The 22,006-nt window shown below is 45.1% G+C and overlaps 1 protein-coding gene and 1 pseudogene across 1 annotated transcript in view; one reads left to right on the top strand and one right to left on the bottom strand.

Moving 5' to 3' along the window:
- Positions 1 to 22,006, top strand: part of Enthd1 (ENTH domain containing 1) — a 105,377-nt gene that overhangs the window by 77,864 nt on the left and 5,507 nt on the right. The window contains exon 5 of the mRNA XM_021216941.1: positions 5,477 to 5,899. Coding sequence (XP_021072600.1) covers positions 5,477 to 5,899 — 423 coding nt within the window. The remainder of the gene's footprint in view (positions 1 to 5,476; positions 5,900 to 22,006) is intronic.
- Positions 1,820 to 3,859, bottom strand: LOC110335056 (annotated as a pseudogene).

Raw genomic sequence — 22,006 nt, 5'->3', positions numbered from 1 at the left:
CTTTAATCCCAGATGACCTTGGACTTGGAGATCTTCCTGTCTTCTCAAGATCTCCATACCAAGATCCAGATCAGAAACTTCTATCTCCAGTCTCCAGATTAGGTCCACTGGTGAGCCTTCCAATTCTGGATTGTAGTTCATTTCAAATATAGTCAAGTTGACAACCAGGAATAGCCACTACAATGAGCCTCTGCACCCTGCCATCTCATTGAATTCTTGAGCTTGTGTTTAATTTTTAGCTTTTGTACTAAGTACTAACATGGCATCTAGTCTCTACCCATGCCAATGCTGATATTTGCGTTGAGTATTCTTAAGATATTTATTTTCAAGGGAAAGCGATTTCCATCCTGGGCTGTCCTGGTTTACATACCGCTGCATTTGGAAATAATTTCATTACATAAAGAGCAAAATATTTTTCTCAAATACAATGGAGTGTCAAGGGAAATATTTAAATAAAATCCCTCTTAAGGAGTACTTTAAAGCAAATATAGTAACATATACATGCATTCTGAAATACCATAACTCTGGTTTCCTACTAGGATATATTAGTACTTCTAACGAAACCTTTTGCCAACTAAATATAACTGGGCCACATGCTAATTAGTAATATTTCAGAAGTTATTTTCATCCACCAATTTTCTGTTTCCTTCCATTATTATGATGTTGTTAAACTGTGTTAAATTTAGAAAAGAGAAATATTACCTTCTCATTGGTTCTTGGATCTGGGTTTCCCTTCCATTGAAAAGACATTGATTGAGTAGATCCTCCAGGACTGGCGCTGCTGGGTGCTGGGACAGAGACAACTTGGGGTGATGGAACCGACTGGGATGAGGCTAGAGTGAAGGAGTGCAGTGCTTCAGTTGCCTGTCAGGCTCCATCCAGTCTTTGGTAGTGGAGGGCACAGTAAGACAAGGCAAAGACAGAAGGACCAGGGCAGGCACTGAAGAGACAATGGTTCTTGAGTTGAATTTTCAAAGATGGAAGAAGCCAGACATTGCAGTAGAAGGCTGGAATCACAGCACTGGAGAAACAGGCAGGAGGACCTTGAGTTCTAGGTCATACTCAACTACAGAGTCAGACATTGTCTCAAACCCCCCAAAAGTAATGGAAAACAATATAAATCTCTATCTATAGATAGACATATACACACATACATATATCCATGTAAATAAAGACTATATAATACAAATTGTATAATATAACAATAATATATTACATGTTAATATGTAATATTTATTTACCTTTTAAAGCAGAATATGACTGTACACTATATTTCCATTCATAAGCATTGTTGAGTTACAAGACCTAGAGAAGCTTAGGATTTTGTTCTTGGTACTTTACTTTGGAAATAAGCCTTGTGGGAAATTCCTGCCAAGTTGTTTCAGCTTGTATTCTTCTAAGACTAGTATATACAGAATTAACTACAGAGTATGAAAACTTTAAAAAAAAAATGGATTCTTGAAGTTGGCACTCAAGGTGTCTTAACAATTTTTTTTCCCTTTTAAATGTGAAGCCATGTCTGAGAACACTTCAGTCACAGGTGATTTGGTCTACTAAGGAATCCAGCTCGACAGCTTAAATAGTTCAGATCACAAAGTTAACAGTAGGTTCCATTACATCTTAAAACAAACTTTCTACAGCCTCTTGAAACAAGCCTACAGTCTCATGATGTAAGAAGCAGAAGGAAAGTTTCTCTCCCCTTAATTTTCATGCCACACAGATTATCAAAATGTTAACAAAAATAAACAAAAATCCTTGAAGTTGTGTCATCTGAGGGAATGAACTAAGTTAAGCATTGAGCATGCAGTTCTGCTGAGTCTTAGCCTACTTCTCCCATTCTCGATGTGTCCTCGTCTCCTCCGAGGGCGAGCATTTCTTCAGCTAGAGCAGCACTGGCTTCATCCAGAGTGAGAGCATCTTCATCAGTTCCCAGACCAAGCTTGATCACCCTGTAAGATCCTGTTCTCTTGTGTCTAGGAATCTTCCAGAGTAAAGCTAGACGTCAGGAGTCCAGCTCATACAACAAGATGACCTGATCCTTCACAAACCCGCCATTCTGTCAGCCTGTGCCGTAAGGTTTCAATAATGGAGCAGTCAGGTCATTTCTGTGCTGCCGTGTCACCCATTGTTGAGTTCTCTTCGAGGGCTTGGGCTTTCTTGATTCTTTTGTGTTTGCTGTTCACCCACATGTACTGTGATGATACCACTTGGGGATGCCACCAATCGCTCTGACCCTTCCCATCCCCCCTCCAAGATGTCTTTCATACTTTTGCAGAGGTTCTTCAAACATTGTCTTTCTCTCTTCCTGTTTTCTCTGACTCTTCTTTGTCTTCTGCGTGTTCCAGCCCTTCTTTGGTAACTGACACTGCAGGCTCACCCTAGCCCTCAGCTGTGCACACGTACTCATCAGTGGACTCAGTGGAGTGGGTCACTTCTAAACCACGGTGTCAGAGATGTTCCATGAAAGCCAAGTTAGCTACTCAGTCCTTGGTCTCAGCTGTGATGAAATGGATGCACGTCTGGGTTTCCTTCGCTCTGGTGCAGCAGTCCTTGGGAGGAAGCACCACTTCCCCAGAAGCAGATGTATAGCATCACGATGGCTCTGATAGTTTCTTCGATTTTGAGTCTTTCTGAATTCCAAGCTTTACCATTTTGAGACCTGCTCATAAAGCCTTTACCTCTCCAGTTCAGCGAATAGTTCTAAGCATTTCTTGACCAAATTCTCTCTGATAACTTGCAAATTTTTGCTTTGCTGCAACATTTCATGGGCAATATTTAGAGGGAGAGCCTCGGAACCCACCACTGTTGTAATAAAATTCCGATACCTAGGAACTGACTCCTCACAGTTACCCATGATGAAAACTGTGTACGTGGGACTTGATGGCCTTTTTCTTTCTGTTTCCAAAGAGATAACAAGGAATGTGTCTTGGGACAAGAGAAGGGCTAGGAATTCCAGTTGTCCTTCAACAGACAATGCTTTACCACAACATGGTCTTCCCGACCATTGTGTAGGCTCTTGCAGAACTCATCACATTCTTCATCAGGATGCCTGGTCCAAACAGGTTTTGTTTCACTTAGTTCTTGATCAATGTACTTTTCCTTAATCATCTTCTCGTCACTATCCTTTCCTCCTTTCTCATCAGAACCATACGTTTTCTATTATTTTTTTCTCTCTTGCTCTTTATCTCCTTTTTCTTCAGCCTCATCATTACTGACTTCCTTCTCTCATTTCTTCTCCACAAAGAGAATAATGGGGCAGCTAGTAAACTGGGAATGTTTCTCCACAACCTCCTCTATTCTCCTTTCTTCCAGACACTCTGGCTTGGTTTCCTTTCGCATGCAAAGCGATCTTTGTCCCACAGCCTGTTGGTTCAGTGTCAGCTTTCACTGTAAAGGATGGCCCTGCTGAAGACAACCAGGTGTACAGCCCATCTTCACCATGCCTGGTGACCACAATCACGCCCTCAGCAACAAAACAGGCAAAGTAAAAGGCAACACCAAACTGGCCAGCCATCGAGACATCTGCTCCAGCCCGCAAAGCCTCTGTGACGGTCTTGGTGCTAGACTGGCAATAGGTTAGCCTCGGTCATCCCAGTTCCAGTGTCCATAATAGTAAGGGGTTGGCCTTGTTTGCTGGGGATGAGATTAACAGGCGGGTCCTTCCCAGAGGAAGGATCTATCAAACTCTCATTGCTGCTCTTACCCAGAGCATTTGATGAATTTGAAATGTGCTCCCTCAGAAAAAAATCTCTTTGTTCAAGTAGAAAGTATTGATGAACAAGGACATTAACTGGAAAATTTTTGCCTTAAAGGGAAAAGTCTTAACCTTTTCCTCCTCCATTGGTTGGTCTTGGTTCTGGGTTTTATTAATCCCACTGGTTGAGAATAAGGCCACTACCACAATTTCAAGCCAAATTTAAAGCAAACTTTGATTAAATACTGGCCAGGTCCATATTTGGGTTCCCAGGAAATGGCCATAAGTCATAGTTTTTTTTTTTTTTTTTTTTTTTTTTTTTTTTACAGGGTTTTTCTGTATAACCCCGGCTGTCCTGGAACTCACTCTGTAGACCAGGCTGGCCTCGAACTCAGAAATCCGCCTGCTTTTGCCTCCTAAGTGCTGGGATCAAAGGCGTGCGCCACCACGCCCGGCCACAAGTCATGTTTTACAGGGGCTTAAAAGGGCAAAAGTACCTCAAGGCCACCATATTTCCCATCAGGGCCAATCAGGGTCAAGCATGTATCCCGATACACTTCGTGCCCCCATACCTCCCACCTACATCCAACCAAGGGCAAGTGTACATCCAGATGTATTCCCTGTCCATGGACCTCCCACCCACATGTGCAGATAGGTCAGCAAACTTGTTTGGGGGGGGGGGGGTAGGTGAAAACATAAACAGTAGCCTCCAGCATTCAACTTTGGTTCCGTGTTCTCAGGCATCTTTGCTGAGTGACCACACATGAACTGTGACTAACTGCACAGTGACAATGAAGCAACTATTAGAAGTTTTTGTGAATTTTCTAATTCTGGGTAAATAACAAGCTTCTCTCCAGCCTCCGAAAGTTCTGAGGGCCCGTGTGTTCTTTCTGACGTATGACATGGTGTACTTGGTGGTGTACAGAATCACCTAACAGTGATCTCACAGTCAGCACACCCTTCTCCCTGGAGGAAGTGCCAGAGAATATACATACTCTCCTCCCGATGTTATGGTTCTCATTTCATCAGTCTCCTAAGAAGCTATTTACTTCCTTTGCATATCCAAGTTAGGATGAGACTCTCTGAGAACAGCCCCTCACACAGGGGGTTGGGATCCGGTCCTATCTAGAAATTCAGTCCAGGCCCCAGATGTGTGGGATCAGGCAGTGGTCACAACCTAGGTTCACCTGCGGTTTTGGTTCCTTACCCTGCTTCAACTGCTTCTGTTCATGGTGCCCAGTCGGTCCCAGGCTCCCATGGTGCTATTGTGTGCTAGTGTCTCCTGACAGAATAGACAGAAAGTTTACATTGTAGGAGCCCTCAGAAGAGCTCTGGAAGAGTGTCTGTTGTCCTCACACAGACAAGAGATTCACTAAAAGGATGCTGCCCCATGAAGTGCTTCAGATGTGCCTCCTGGGAGAGACGCAGGGTTTCCTAAGGATAGAGTGATGCATATTGTGTCTAGTTTATCTTGTAAAGGATGAAGGTTTGAAGGTACTAAAAATATAGTGGCTCAGAGGCAGATCAGTGGGTGAAGGGAGAAATACTGAAAGGGACATTATTTGAAATTTTCAGTGCCTTGTGTTTTAGTACCACTGAAAGAAGGAGAGAGAAGGCAGCCACCAAATGACTAAGGCATCAGTTATAGCTCGAGGGTACTTGAAATAGAACATACCAGCCTAGCAGGATAGCAGAGGACTAAATAGGAAAGATCCTATTTATTAAAATGGATTTTAAATGGAATGTTTCGGTTTTAATTTGGGGCTACTTACTATTTTACAGAAGCTGTGTCTACTCCCCCAGAAAAAAGCCCATCGATGCAGACAAGTGTAAGTTTAGGCAAGAAATTGGAGAATGCCATTGCAAATACTATCACAGAAAGTGCCCCACAAACTCCTCAGGAAAAGCAGACGGCTGCAAAAAGCTTTGAAACGCTGACGCCTTTACAAGCATTCTGGCCATCAGGTAAAGATGAGTTCGTCAGCCTGGGTTTGCGGATGTCCAAGTCTGAGTCCATGTTCCACACCCAGTCCTCTGTGGAAACACTCTATGTCTCACCCACATTCAAAACCATTAGCCCACTGAACGAGACCAGTAAGGACCTCCAGACACCTGCACAGTTCAACATCTGCCGGATGGAAGACATGTGTCTCAAGCCTTTAGCCACGCGGGGTGAGTGGACCCCGAAACAAGCCAATGAAGCAGGTGAGAATGCTCTGCAGAGGCGTTCTGTGGCCTCTCCCCTTCTGTCCTTATCTTGTCTCCTCTCATTCTTTGTCAATCCTATTACATCACATGCACCACTGAAGGATTTCTTGGATGGTCTTATGTCTCTTTCATAGCTGCTGATAATTCAAGCTAGTACTTGACTGAATATATTACCCTGAGTTCTAAAAATTTCTGTGTAAACCAAATTAGATGTTACTGGCATTACCTGAGGCTTCCAGTTAGACATGTAGGTAATTCATGAAGGGATTGTGTGCAAAAGGTGTGGGGCTTTTTTATGTGTACTTGCACATGTGTGCACAGCTGTGTATACATTCTTTAAGGCTCTATACTATTTGCGTCAATGGGACAAGGGATGATGTCCTTTCTCTGTCTTTCTGTAAACATCAAGGAGCTGGGCATAGCAGGACATACCTGTTACCCCAGAACTCTGGAGCTGAGGAAGGGGCTAGAGTTCTAGGGAAGCAGTGCAATGAGCCCTTGTGTAAAACAAAACGGAATGGAATGGGGTGCGGTATTGATTTAGACCATGTGATAGAGGATCAAGCCCAGCTGTTGACTGCCTGCTATTAAATCTTGCATTATGCAATTATGTTTTCTTTTTCAAAGTTAATTGGTTAAAAAATGTTTGTTTGTGCATGAATTTTTCAAAAACAAAGTGGTGGTTTTGTTGGTGAATCTGTATGATAATGTTTACCAAATCATATAAATGCAAAGATTTTAGCACGAGTCTTTTAAACTGCTTCAAACACAAATTGAAAATGCATATAAACAAAAATATTGGCAGCCAGCATATAAAGTTACATATTAAAAACGGTGGAAGCAGCGTGTAGGGGTTAAATGAATTGATCTTGGTGTCAAGGTTAGCAAACAACAGAAGAATCTCTTTGAAAAAGAGGTTTCAAAACTTTAAACCTTTTTGGTGTTGACTAACCTAAAGGTGGTAAAACTGAGTCTTAGGGTTGGCAAGATGGCTCAGCAGGTGATGATGTGAGTTTGACCCCCAGGACCCCATCCAGGAAGCAGAGCACCTGCTACTCAGCACGTTCTCTTTTGACTTTCAAGTTCACTGTGACACAAGTGTGTATGCACACACACGGATGGATGGATGGGTGGGTGACTGGATGGATGGATGACAAATAAAATGTAATTTTAAAAATGAATCTTTGTTTTGTCATCAAATTCGCTTTCCTTCTGAGACGGCCTGCCGAGGAAGCCACCTAGTACTCTGCTTGGGTGGCCTCTGACTCGTCTGTCCTCTGAGGAGCGGCTAGGGTTACAATGAAGCCAATAGGCCTTCTAATCCCACCTCTTAGTCTAAAGGCTGTGGGACCTGGGAGGACGGAGCCGATAAATGAACGGGACCAGTCTCATGCAATAACCAACCTCACTCAAAGCATCGGACAATTTGTACTCTGAGGGTTAAAGAGAACCACGTGAGTTCAGTGTACAACCACAAGGACCAGCCACATATGGCGAAAGCATGTGCTTCATAGACGCATTTAACTGAATAACAACAGCGAGCAATAAAAAGTAATCTGAGATAAACCCGCCCCTGTCTGCTGCACCTGGGAGGAGCACAAATGACATTCCAAGGACAATCCATGTTCTGAAGAAGCTGGGGTCGTCAGACTCCCATCTTGTTTTCTTGGAGTGTTCTCACAAGCACTCAGAATTCTCCCAGCTCTATTCTTGGATCTTGTTCTGACACACCTCTAATAATATTAAAGCTGAAAAAATTACTAAAAGCTTGTTTATCAGAAGCCTCTCCAGGAGAGAAACGCAGTGGGTCTGCACCCCAGGGAGAAGAGTATTTTGATGAGTCCCTGTTGACCTCAGTCATTCCCCTCTTTGGGTAAGAAGTGGGTCCCCGGCCTCACTGGGCTTTGGAGACAGTTTGAGTTTGGGGTTCCAAAGTCTCTCAAAGCCCGAAGTGACTCAGGGCCAGTGAGGGAACAAGAAGCCACAGGGAAGGAATTCTTTGCCTCTGCAAGTGCACACTGCAGAGCTGTGTGTTCTCAGCAAGAAAGAAACTAAAGCATGGGGAGCTTCTTAGAGACCAGCGAGCTAAGCAGAGCCTCTGATGACCGTGTGACGCCAGGAGCCAGCCAGCATCCGGGCAGAAGCCCCTCTCCTTCAGCTGGGCCCTGGGGAGCTGACAGGCTCTACACTCAGAGCTACACTCTAGGAAGGACAACACTAGAAACAGCACTGTCCTTCATGCAGAAAATCCACATCGGCTAGAACACAGTGACGCCTCGGGCTTCATTTGGCATCTAGAACACAGACTTTTTTGTGAAAGCTGCTACAATTTTTGATGAAAAAATTTCCATCATTTCTATCCATGTTGCATAAAGGTTGCATAAAGGAAAATTTAAAGTTGAAAAGTAGAGTCCTGAAATGAAGACCCTGAGAATATGCTGCTCCATGTGGTCTAGCAGGATGCCCAGCCTCTTATCCTGTCACACAACACTGTCACCTACAAAGTTTACACACTAGAACTGAGGCCGGAGCCACCAGCAATATAATAACACAGAGGTTTTTTAATATTTAAAAGCATAGGCCTTTCAGCTAGGGCAGTCTCCCAGACACTCTAACCAGACTAATCCTGGCACTACATCCTGCCGTGTGGACAGCTCTGCCTCTCAGACCTTCCCTGGTCTATCCGTGGAATCTCCCATGTCTTGATTCTTCTAGCATCGCTCTCTCTGCCCAGAGAATCCAGCCTCTACTTTCTAACCAGCTATTGGCCCTTAGCTCTTTATGTGAGGAAGAATGAATATATATAAAATATGAGACCAATGATGGGCCATAGAAATAACAATACCAAGATCCTGCCAGTATTTAGCTCTCTGCCAGTACAGAATTAACAATTGAATACACAGAGACACACCTTCACACAATGTGCCCCAAAACGCCAGAAAAACTCACAAAACTCTCACATGTTAAGTAAATTCATGATCTTTGTTTGGGCTGGATTCATGCATGTCCTCAGCTATGTGTGGCCACATGCAGCTTAGACCATGTGTTTGAAATCCCTGGTAGAGCAACAGGGGAGAGTTCAGTGACCAGAGCATTAGTACGGTGTGAAGGAAATCTTAGGGAAGACTGAGATGGCTGAACCCATAAACTGTGTATAAACTCTGCCCAAATCTTTGGCTAATTATTAACTTAAACCCCAGTGTACCCCTGTACAGAGTACCCTCCAAGCCCTGCTGGAACCTAAAGAAAGGAAAGCCTTTAGCTTCTGTCCACTTTGTGGCTGATGGTTTGAAGAATCAGGCAACTTACCTGCCTACAGGAATGAAAGCAGTCTCTGGAGGACTATCGTAAAACCAAGAGGCTCAACAGACATATACGTCAGTGTTTTGAAATGCCTGGCATGGAGCTGGAGGGTTGGCTCGGTGCTTAAGAGAATGTGGTGCTCTTACAGAGGGCCCAAGGCAGTGTCCAGCAGCTCCATTGGGTACCTCACCAGCAGCCAGTAGCTCCAGCTGCAAGGACTCCAGTGATCTCTTTTGTACTCCATAGACACCCTCACTCACACGTGCACACACACACACACACACACACACACAAATCAATAAATAAATTCCTGACATTTGAAGAAATAGGAAAAGGTGAGCCATAAGGAAGACATGGAAGAAGTTTCTGAAGCTGGCCATGATGACAGACATCCTGGGATTAGCAGACGAGTTCATGAAGCAGCCATTAAAACTGTATTCAAGAAAGTATCCTGGCACTGGAGAACACATGTTGGCTATGTAGCACTCGTGAGGCTAGGGCAAGAGGATAGTGAGTTCAAGGCTAGACCACATAGCGAGGGTGAAGGTAGTCTTGCTGACACAGCAAGGCACTGTCTCAACAAACAATGAAATATTGTACTCTGGGACTTTTTTTTTTTTTTTTTTTTTTTTTTTTTTGGTTTTTTTCGAGACAGAGTTTCTCTGTATAGCCCTGGCTGTCCTGGAACTCACTTTGTAGACCAGGCTGGCCTCGAGCTCAGAAATCTGTCTACCTCTGCCTCCCCAGTGCTGGGATTAAAGGCGTGCGCCACCACACCCGGCATTCCGGGACTTTTAAGTGTCGAAATGGATGCGCAAAGATACAGTCTCAGAAGACAACACTATAAAAACAAACGGAAGTAGCAGAGATGGAAACGAATTGAAATGACCAATGCACTGAATGACTTTAGCAGTAGTCCGCAAATGAAGGAGGGAAAACTACCTGACTTTGAAGATAAATCAAAATGATTTATCTAATCTGGAAAATGGGAGGTAAATAGGTAAAGGGAGACAGCCTTGCAGGAACTTATCAGGCACTCTGACACTGGTGTGACAGGAGTTCCAGAAGACAAAGAAAGTAGAGAAGGCAGAAATATTATGTGAAGAGATCCTGGTGCCAGCCTCTCAAATATGTGGCTTGAATAAGCTCCCAGACTGAAAATGTTCAAACAGAATAAATACAAAGAAAGCTATGCCCGAGACTGTCATCACTAAACTCGTGGATCCCACAGGCAAGGTTTAAAAGCAGTTGTGTTCATATAAAAATCACATGTGGATGTTGGCAGTGTGGATGTTGGCGCTGTGGACACTGCCTCAGCTTCTGTCAGGAGCTCTGAGAGACAGCAAAAGGCCAGCTCACAGGTCAGAAGACAAAACCTATCAGCCAGGAATTCCATATCTTAAAAAAATTTAAATAAGTGAAAAAAAGTGTTCAAAGACAGAAATTTACTCATAATCAAGAAATGTATAAAAAATCTATAAAAACATGAGGGAAATTTTTTATGAACAGGAAACTATACTATAACTTGAATCTACAAAAATGATGTCTTGGAAATGATGAATAGCTGAGTAAATATAAAATACTGTTTTTCTTCTCGTTGAAAAAGCACATGTAGAAAATATAATGCAAAAATATAATTCTGTATTTTTGTGTTTAAAACACATACAGAAATAATGTACCATCATAGCATAAAGAACATGGAGTTCACGAGATTGCACCATTTAATGAAGTCCACATTTTACACAGAATACTGCAATATTAACCCTAACTCATAGAAAGATAAACATGTATTTAATCATACTTTGAAAATAGAGAGTGTAAGCTGGCAAGGTGGCTCCCAGGGATCTGACTGTACTCTCAGCATCCACATCGGTGGCTCACAGCGGCTGGCACTCTTACTTCCGGGAGATAGGACTTCCGTGAGTGCCCGCACCTGTGCACACACACTCACACCCAGGCATACTTACACACATTGTTTAGAATAGTAAGTCTGAAAGAAAGAAAGAAAGAAAGAAAGAAAGAAAGAAAGAAAGAAAGAAAGAAAGAAAGAAAGAGAAAGAAAAAGAAAGAAAGAAAAAGGGGAAAATGTGGATCTGGGTGTGGTGGTCCAAACCTGTAACCCAGCAGAGGCAGAGACAGAGGCCAAAGGACAGAGTTCAAAGGTCAGCCTGGGAAAACAGCAAGACCTTGTCTTATAAAACTAAGGGCTGGGGATCTAGCACAGATAGAGCACTTGCCAAGGGTGCAGAAGGACCCAGGTTCTATCCCCAGCACTAACAAGAAAGAAGAAAGAAAATTAATTTAGAATACTAAAGCTATATTTAATACAAAAGAAAGAAAGGGACTGGAGAGATGGCTCAGTGGTTAAGAGCACCAGCTGCTCTTCCAGAGGTCCTGAGNTCAGTTTCCAGCACCCACATGGTGTCTCACAACCATATGTAATGGGATCTGATGCCCTTTTCTGGCATGCAGGCATATATGAAGGCAGAACACTGTATACATAATAAATAAATATTTTTTTAAAAGAAAGAAGGATAAAAATCAAACAAATGGAATAAATTAGTGGAGCTGATGACGGCCTAAACAGTAATGTGATGTCTGCTGTGGGAGCCCAAGGACCTGAATTTTATCTCCAGCAACCACACAGAACTGGGTGTGCCAGGTCCTTAGGTCCCAGGCTAGGGAGGTAAGATGGGAGTCCCCTGGACAAAATGCCTAGCTAGACTAGTGAGCTGGCAAACTCCAAGTTCAGCAAAGTGTCCTGGCTCAAAAACTCAAGTGAGGAACAATAAAGACACCCCATGTCAGATTCTGGCCTCCTTGTAAATACACACCCCAGTGCATGGGCACCCTCACACACACAAATGTAAAATCTAGCAATAACTTTTAAAAACTGAAACTTTGAAGTATATGTTCTGCAGATACAATGAGATTAAGTTAGAAATGATAATAAAATTCTCAGAAGAACCCTAAATGTTATCTGTGAGACAAAGAAGAAACTGAAGGTTAAATGAGGAAATACTTCCAACAATGATTGATTATAAGAAAGATAGTAACAGGGAGTGGGGATGTAGCTCAGTGGTAGGGCACATGCTTAGCCTGCTTGAGCCCCAGGTTTAATCCCCAGCCATAATCCCCAGCCATGGGGAGTGGGGTGTGGGGAGGGGTGATAGAGATTATCCTATAAATACTAACTTCAAGGGATTATAATAGAGTATTATATTATCAATGGGTGTGGCTCCTTAGTTGAAATGGATAAGCTGGTAAATGCAGAAACTGACCTGAGATGACCTTTGTATTTATTTATCAAGTCATAGATAAATGAGAGATTCATATGCATGTGTGTGTATGTTTCCATGTGAAAGGTGTGTATTATAATATATATGCCTATGTTAAAGGCACATATATATTAGGGAAATGCATATAGACACTATATATATATATATATATATATATATATATATATATATATATATATATATGAGTATGTTACCAGAAACATCTTGGAAACAGTGCCTCAGGCCCGTGTACTTTTCCTGGTAAACTCTAAGGAAGGAGGAACACCAGTCTACCTTCTACCTGTTCCTCCTGAACACTGATGAGCATCACCCCATCGTTTCAGGAAGATGGCTAATCTGCTACCCAGGCCCAACAAACAGTGCAAGAAAAGTAAGTTAGAGAACAGCATAGATTAACATCAGATGCAGAAATTCTTAAGATGTTAGCAAATCAAGTCCACCAAACCTGAAAAGTGCCAATGTGCCATGACCCAGGGGGATTCTTCCCAGAGCTGTAGCATTGCCTTGACGTTTGAAAATGAATCTGGGCAATTCACCACATTAATAGAATAAGATTTGAAATGATATAATTATCTTGATTCGTGTAGAAAATTGATACAATTGTACATTCAATTATGATTATAAAAAATGTAAGCAAATTAGGAATAAAAAAGGAACTTCCCTCAAAGCTGATAAGGAACGTATTTTAAAATTGGGCTGCAGACATAATTAATGATGAAAGAGCCAGTGCTGTTCTGACTGCTTCAGAAGGAGGCCGCGTGCGTACGTTCCAGCACCACTTTTATTCAGCGGTGTATTAGAGAGCTTGGTGCGGCAAGTAGGTCATAAGGAGATAGAGGGCGTGAATACTGGAAAGGAGAAGAGAGCATTGCCTTTGTCCAATGACAATATGATTCTTTATGTAGAAAATTCACACACACACACACACACACACACACACACACACACACACACACCCCCGAAAGGACAGAAGGTCACCATACAAAAGAAATGACAGCCAGGTGCTGCTCAGGGCCTGCCTGGGCAATAGAGCAGGGATCTATCTCCAGACAAGATGGAAATTGTATTACTGTTCACCAACTATGGACAGTTAGAAGTTAGAATCAGAGGGACTGGAGAGATGGCTTTATAGTTAAAAGCCTGCACTTCCCTTACAGAGGCCAAAGTTTCCCTTCCAGAACTCACACTAGGTAGTTCCCGGATGCCTGTGACTCTAGCTCCGGGCACTCAATGCTATCTTTTGGCTTGTGTGTGTGTGTGTATTTTTTAAAATAACAAAAAGCAAAGGAACAGTATCATTTGCATTAGTAGCACTTTAAAAAAAATCTTACATTGAGGGCTGGGGTATGACTCAGTTGGAAGGATGTAGGAAGCCCTGGGTTCCATCCCAAACCCTGCATAAACCAGGCATGGGGCACACATCTATAATCCCAGCCCTTGGGAGGTACGGACAGATCAGAAGTTCAAGATCCTCCTCAGCTACTTAGTAGAGGCTATCCTGGGGTACATGAGACCATGTCTCAGAAAAAGTAAAGCAGTCCCTGCCCTGAAAACTATGCACTGTTTCTGAGAGCAGCTAAGGGCCTGAGCAAATGGCAAGTGCTCTACCCAGTCCAGTCAGCACCACTGGCCAAGATGCAGTCCGTCTGTGTGCTGCTCTGCTGACTCGGTGGGTAGAAGGCAGCTTAGAAGTTGACCAGTTGGCTCTTACATTACTCTCCATTGGAATAGAAAGCATGTATGTAAAAGAAGCCAAAGCAGAACCATTCAAGATACATCATGAAGCAAGATACCATAGTGCATGAATGTGAGGGGACAGGAGCATTGATTTTATAGTGTGAACTGTTTACAGCTGTTGGAGTGCAGGCCCTGGGTGGGAGGCTCTGGCTGTCAGTCAGGATGACCGGCTGAATAGCAACAGAGTTAAATCTGTCCTCCAGTGCCACAGTGGTACTTAATCTGCCTGCTCTGTTTCTTCCCTGACTCTTAGTTATAATCTATATTTGATTTCTTTAAAAATTAATTTGGACCTTAATTTCTTTTTCCAATTTTGTTAATAGAGGAGAAAGATGGGTAGGTAGATGATAGATGGAGAGATAGATAATATATTTATGTGACATTGATAAATTTTACACTTACAGCAAATTGTTAAAACATCTCTGGTACTAAGTTAGAATTAAATTGTTTGTGTTGGTTACTTCTTTCAAGTTATTGCATCTGTCTATCTATCTATCTATCTATCTATCTATCTATCTATCTATCTATCTATCTATCTATCTATCTGTCTGTCTGTCATGGATGTGGATGTATGCATGTGCCACAGCTCAGTTATGGAGGTCAGAGGACAGACTGCGGAATTCTACTTTTGCACTCTGTGGGTTCCAGGGATAGGACTCAGCTCATCGGGCTTAGCAGCAGGTGCCTTACCCACTGAGCCATCTCAACAGCCCAGAGAGCCCTGATAGAAGAGACACTGAATTTGATATAAAGAATGATGGCAGATTTCTCAGTTCTGGGTGTACTGGAGACTAAACCAAACCCCTTAAACCTCACCAGGAAACCTAAAGAGGGCTCCTAATAGGCTGAAAGCCTTTTTGTGACAGCGCTGGCTCCAGAGCCAGACCGTCTGGGTTTATGATCCCAGTTTCCCTGCCGCTCACAGGATAGTAACTGAGTGAGACACTTGGCCTCTCGGCACGCTAGTGCCTCATCTGTGGGACAGATAATAATGACTCTGCTACATGGAGTTCAGAGAAGCCACGCCCTCTGTGGGGGGACTCGATACTCAGACATGCAGCCTCTGCTCCTGCTGCTCAGATGCACATTTGTTTAGAACTGCACGCCTTCAGACAGCTCCTCACCCTCGGGATCTCTCTGTTGGCACCCTTCTCATGCCTTCTCAGACTGTACACATCTGTCGTCGTTGGGGTTTCTGTCTCTGAAATGAAACACCATGACCAAAAGCAGCTTGAGAATAAAAGAGTTTATTTCATCTTACACTTCCAGGTAACCATCCATCACAGTGGGAAGTCAGGGCAGGAACCTGGAGGCAAGAGCTGATGCAGAAGCCATAAAGGAGTGTTTCTTAATGGCTTTGCTCCCCATGGCTTGCTCAGCATGCTTTCTTATAGAACCTAGGACCACCAGCCCAGGGCTGGCACCACCTACAGTGGGCTGGGTCCTCCCCTAGGAATCACTAATTGAGAAGATGCCCTACAGCCAGAACGTACGGAGGCATTTTCTCAATAGAGGGTCCCTGCTTTCAGATAACTCTAGGTTGTGTCAAGTTGACATAAAACTAGCCCTCACAATACCTTCCTCCTAGAAAAAGCCATTCTCACTGTGGAATAGTACCCAGATGTAACTGAGCACAGAGATTCTGGAAAGCTCCAGTTCAATCCCCAGGAAGCAGCCATTCAGCTGTGGATTGATTACCAAGTTTTTCACAAAAGCCTTCCAAACCCTGAGCAGCCACGTTTCTGCCTCTCAGCAGCCTGTGTCCTCTTGTCAGATATTTCTTGTTTCATCCTCTGATGCAGTTCCCTCTCACTGGCGTTTGCCTGCCCACCCCTGCCCCAGTCACCCCTGTCTATCCTTCCAAGAGCATCCCAAACATGTGTCATTGGGATTTAGATGCTCCCACTCATCATCTCCCCTCTGTCTTCCATAATGCCTTCTGTTGCTCTTACTAAACATCAGCTACTTATAGGCTCATGGGGTGCACTCCTCCCCAGCTAGAATGTAAGTAGCATCCCTGCCTGTCCGGTGTGTGGCTGTGCCACCAGCTTCAGGCACAGGACCGAAGGTGTTAGTATTCATAAGTCAGCTAAAAGCAGCTTAGATGGCAGAAATGGTGCAAGGTCACAGAAATATAGAAGGGGACACTGGTGCATTAGGCCAGAGGAACAGGAGACTGAAGGGCAGTGAAGCAGTTTGAACTTGTGGGCTAGAGAGATGGCTCAGCAGTTAGGCACCCGTATTACTGTTACCGAGGACCTAAGCTTGGTTCCCAGCACCCACTCAGACAGCTCCTAACCACTTAGTGATTCTAATTCACAGTAATTCTCGTGCGGAGTAACTAAAGACTGCAGAAGAGGAGATGCAGGGAGGTAGCCAGGGGTCCCAGTGAGGCATGTCCCTGGGAAGTTGGACCTGGGTCCAGAGCCAAGAAAGAAATGGAAGTGTCTTTGTGCAGGCAAGAGGCTATTCCCCTGGGGGCTGCTTGCTGTTTTGAAGCTGAAAGCCTCTATATAGCCTGCCTCCTAAGCCCCAGCCTCAGTTCCTTCTTGCCAGGGGTAGGGGGTGGGGTAGGAGTGGAGGAATAGAGAGATGGGGGTAATGAGGCAGGGGGATGGGGTGGGGCACCTGTGGTGGCGACTTGACAGGATCTAACCCAGGAGACAGACCTCTGGGCTATGAGGGACTTTATAGATCACCCTGCTGTGGGCTGCAGCATTTCGTGGGCTTGGAGCCTGCACTGAACAGAGCAGAGCACCAGAATCCGGCACTCTCTGCTTCCGGACTAGGTATACAATGTGGCCAGCTGCCTTGTGCTCCTGGCCTCAGGATCTCCCCACCACGATGTGCCTCTGAAATGTGGTCCAAAGTAACCCTTCCTCTCTTGAGTTGGTCACAGCAGCAATAAAGTAACCGAAGACTCCTGCAGAGCCTAGCCGAGGGTTTGGAGCAGTTAGAGACATGAAGAGTACCTCTTGGCAGAAGAAGCTGAGGGAACACTGGTCCTGTAGCAGCAGACACCCGTGCCCTCTGCTTCACAGAGCTCGGGTCTCTAGGAACTGCAGCCTGGGTGCAGGATGAGAGGGATGGAGAATTCACTCTCACAGGGTGGGGAGAGGCCAGCAGAAGAGCGCCTCTGGCCACAGCCTGTGCTGGGGAAGAGGGTGCCTGACATGCAGCCCGATTGCCCTACAGACAGGCCTCGGGAGCTTTTGTTCTGCTGTGGCATTAAAGGACAGAAACTGTGGCCCGGGCCACACAGCCTTGGAGACCACACATTTGGTCCTTACAGCAAAGGAATGCAAGTTAGCAGAAGAGGCTGAAAGCATAGGGGCGGGGCTTCAGAAGGCACAGGGGCGGAGTGTGGGAATCCGAGGAGAAAGGAGACTGTGGACGGAGAGTGGGGGAAGCACAGAGGGTCCACTGGTCCTGCAGCCTCAGCGGAGCTCCTGTGACTGCTGAAGGGTGATGAGAGGGTCCTATGGGAGCGAGAAGTAAGGCAATCTGAGAACCCAGACTCGAGAGCAGGGCAGTTCTGAATACTCATGTGTTCCAGGTGGCTGTTCCACAGCCATTGAGGAATTCGGGAAATGAGTTTGGGTGGGCATCTCATCTCCAAAGACTACACTAGGGCTGATGGAGAATGAGGAAGCTCTTCTGACTTTCTGAAGTGTTTATATGAAGGGTCCTAGCCTGACATCACTAATTCATTGGAGTGAAGTAATTGAGCAAGTTCAAAGGCACAGGCCTGTCTCCGTGATTGTGTGTAGGTGAAGGCACTACCTGCACACCTCAGAACTCTCCTGAGTGTCAGCTCCTTCTGGCCCTTGGTGCTGAAGAGGGACCCCTGGGCAGCCCATTGCCTCCCCTCGCCTTGATTTTGTTACTCTCTGTAGCTCAGATAGCTTACAGTTTTCTGTCATTATGTTTTCTTATCACCCTAAAGAGACAAATAACCTGGTCACCCCCTGCTCACAGTCACAGCTGCCCGCTGCACAGTCTTTTAGAGGTGAACAGCCTGCACTGATGCGGGACAGAAGTGGTGTGTGCTCTGGCCTCAGACTGTTCCTGTCTTTCGTCAACAGTTAGTTCTGTGCAGTTAGTTCTCTGCGGGTTCACCTCTGCTGGTGAGATAACCAAGTGGGCACAGCAGACTCTGAACTGTAAAAGCCTTCAGAGCCAGAAAAAAACAAAACCAAAAGCATTCCCTTTAAAAAATGAGGAAGTGTGGGGCTGGGGAGATGGTTCAGTAGGTAAGAACACCTGCCTGCCGTACGAGTGGAAGGACCTGAGTTCAAATTCCCAGCACCAGTGTAAAAAGCCAGGCGTGGCCTCCTTCAGTTGTAATCTCAGCACTGGGGCAGCAGAGACACAGGAGGTTCTCCGGGGCTCCCTGACCTGCCAGCCGAGGCTGATTGGTGAGCTGCAGGTTCAGTGAGAGACCCTGACTCAGAAAATGACACATGCGCACATGTGCTAATGCATGCATGACACATAAGCATGTGTTTTAGTGCATGTTATATCTTCCCAGAGCTGTGCAGTTGCCCACATTCCAGAACACTTTCCTTGCCTCAGAAAGCCCTATGCTGGCGAGCAGGCTCTTTCCAGTCTTCCCCTACCTGCTGGCCTTACCAAACCCCTCTATGCCTGTATGCTGCCTTTTCTGGACACCACCCACCACCATCCCCCATGGGGCCCTGTCAGCTACATTCTCTCAGCATACTTTGAGAGTCGTAGCATGCATCAGTCCACCCTTCTTCATGACCAGATGGTATTCCATTGTGCAGGTAACAGGCTACTGACCCATTGATAAATCAGTGGGCATTTTAGTTGTTTCTGCTTTTAAGAGCATAGATAAATCCTTTGCAAACATATAAAATGTTACATTTCTTGGGGGGGGGAGCTGACAGTACTTTAGCTTGTATGTACTGTTCATTTGGAAGTCATTGCACACCATCAGAAACACTGAAAGATGAATTCAGGAATGAAAAGGGAATCTGTCTGGGCATTCAGGGCCTGCTGCTCCAGATAAACACATGTATGCTCGCGCAACATCTTAATATTCCTGGAAATGTACATTTTTTTCATCTTTGCAGCATAGTTATAAATGCCATTTAAATTGAAAGCTATTGTCTCTTAATTAGCAGGTCTTCTGCATTTACAGTATAAACGGTTAAAGATAACGCATCGGCCTTTGGAATGAATTCGTCAGTCCTGTCTTGGAACAACTGACAACTGGCCTGTGTGTATCACATGACCAGCTTTTAAAACATAGCCACTTACTGTATCTTATTCGCTACAGCAAGAGGATGGATGCTAAGAGGATGCCCACATCGCTTCTGTGAGGAGCCAGAGAAGGGGCAGCGGAGGAGAGCCCCAGGAGCAGACTGAAGGGTGCGATGCAGCTGCGAAGTGTTTGGAAACAAAAGGGAATTGGTGTGCGGCAATTAGCGCTGAGTGGCTTTTTCCAGGAGTGGAGCTTGCAGAGTAGAGAGGGAGCCCAGCACTGGCTGGCACTCAGTGGTGGCACAAAAGCCACAGGGAGGTGGCCAGAGGGGATGTGCTGGTTCCTAGTCACAAACACCTGGAACCCGGGAAAGAACCGCACTGACAAGTCACCGGGTGTTGCTGACAGGAATACAAAGTTAAGTACTGGGACTCGGCTCTCGGCCTTCCTAGCACCTCGACCCTTTAATACAGTTCTGCATGTCGTGGTGACCCTCAACCATAACTATCTCATTGCTACTTCATAACTGTAATTTCCCTATTGTTATGAATCATAATGTAACCATCTAGTGTGCAGGATATCTGATATGTGACCTCGAAGAGGTGTCCCGGCCCACGGTTAAGAACTACTGTGGGATCGCTTCTCAGCCTTTTGGCTAAGATCAAGTGAAGAACCACTGTGGGGTCTTAGCGGCCGCACGTGTGTGTACATACATGTGTCCTTGTTTGGGGATAGCTCCTCATGAACAGTTGATTCCTATATTTGGTTTTCCTCGAGGCTCCTTAGAGCCTAAACAGAGCAAGCTCAAATTCTCCTATTTTTCTATTTTTCTTTCTCTTTTTCCATATCCACCCTCAGCCCCCTTCTTTCCCACTCAATTTTGTGTTCTTCCCTACCCACCTCCATCAGGGCCAGTTGTGCTGCCCAAATATCCTTGGATGTGTTGTGTGGTGCTCCTGGAACTCTAGTCAGGGGCTTGGCTCTTGGAGAAAGCTGGCCTCCCTCTCCCAGCAGGGAGGGGTTGCCATTAGCTCCGGGGCTTCCTTAGGGCTTTCTGTCCCACCCCCACCTGTCTCCACACTGCATTTGGCCTGACTTGGCTTGCACGGGTCTAGTCCATGTTGCCGCAGCCACTGTGAGCTCACATGTCCACGTGGTGCCTGTGTTCAGAGACTCTGTCTCCCTGTAGTCATCCACACCGCTGGCCTTATGCTCTTGTTGTCAAATTCTGAAATAGTTTCTTAGTACTCTGTAAATATGTTTCAGGTCCCAGGATCCCCAAATTTCATCAAGAACATGTCTTTCTGCCATTGGATGCGCGACCTCCTTGCCAGGGAGTCACATGCTCCCTGAGTGTCAGGAAGTCTGCCATTTGTCCTGGAATGCATGGCTCATAGGGAATTTATATTAGTAATTCATTTAATTAATATTAGTAAGTCCTTGAATTGATGACTGTTGTGTTGCCATGGCCACAAGACCTGCCAGGAACATCTTTGGCGGGGGGGGGGGGGGTTTTTTTTGGCTCATGGTTTCCAAGGATTCAGCCCTGGTGGTGAGGAAGACGCAGAGCAGTAGAGTTCTGTGGAGGAGGCTCATATCATGATGGCCGGGGTAGCCGTGAGACAGGAAGCAGGCAGGGATGACACACCCACCCCCAGGACCCTAGCCTATGGCCTACGTCTGCCAGTTAGACCCCACCTCCAAAAGGTTCCCTGACTTCAAAATATCACTACTACCTTCGGAGTGTGAGCCTGCGAGGACCCTTGAGCTTCCAATCATGACAGCCACAGCCCATTTCTCTCTGACTTCCGTGTACTGACCCCATTGCTAACTCTCACCACAGTAAGAGAATTTTCAACTCATGAAATAGGGTTTCTTTTTCTTCTTCTATCATCTCCCTTGGATAGAGATTAACATATCTGTCAGCCACTCCTGTGGATGCCATGCTCCTTCACTGTCCTGATTGTTTTTTCTTAACTTTATACCCATAAGTTAGCATAATTCTGTAATAGAGTAGAACTAGTCCCAGCACAATAGAGCAGTAGGGGAGTGTAATGTTCTGATCAAGCTCACAGTCTGTGACATCATGTGACATCAGAGATAGTTAATTTTGAGTCCCAATCCTGCCTCTTTTTAACTTTGTGATCTGGGAAAGACTTCTAACACTGAGTTCCTTTGCATCATGTTTAAAATGAGGTTATAAAACCTATTCCATATCAAGTGATGTATCAGTCAGGGTTCTGTTGTTATAACATGTGGGGCAATGGGCCATGTACAAAGAGCTGGTCTCCAGTCGAGTTGAGGCGTGAACCCCGGTGTAACCCAGTGGTGATAATTCACCTACATAGGACGGTAGGCGTTCCCTTATGTCTCCTGGACCCCTGGCTCCTGTCTAAGTTACCAGCCCCACAGCCCTCACAGGAGAAGCTGTGTCTAGTAGTCAATGTCCCAAGCTTCTGACCTTCAGGCTAAACTCCTCTCCAGCTACCTAGCAACAACAAGATAACAAGCCCACTATAAGAGGGGCTGCTTGGCCCC

The sequence above is a fragment of the Mus pahari genome, chromosome 17, assembly GCF_900095145.1.
Source record: "Mus pahari chromosome 17, PAHARI_EIJ_v1.1, whole genome shotgun sequence".
In the NCBI taxonomy this organism is placed as follows: domain Eukaryota; kingdom Metazoa; phylum Chordata; class Mammalia; order Rodentia; family Muridae; genus Mus; species Mus pahari.
This window is presented reverse-complemented; position numbering and strand designations above follow the sequence as displayed.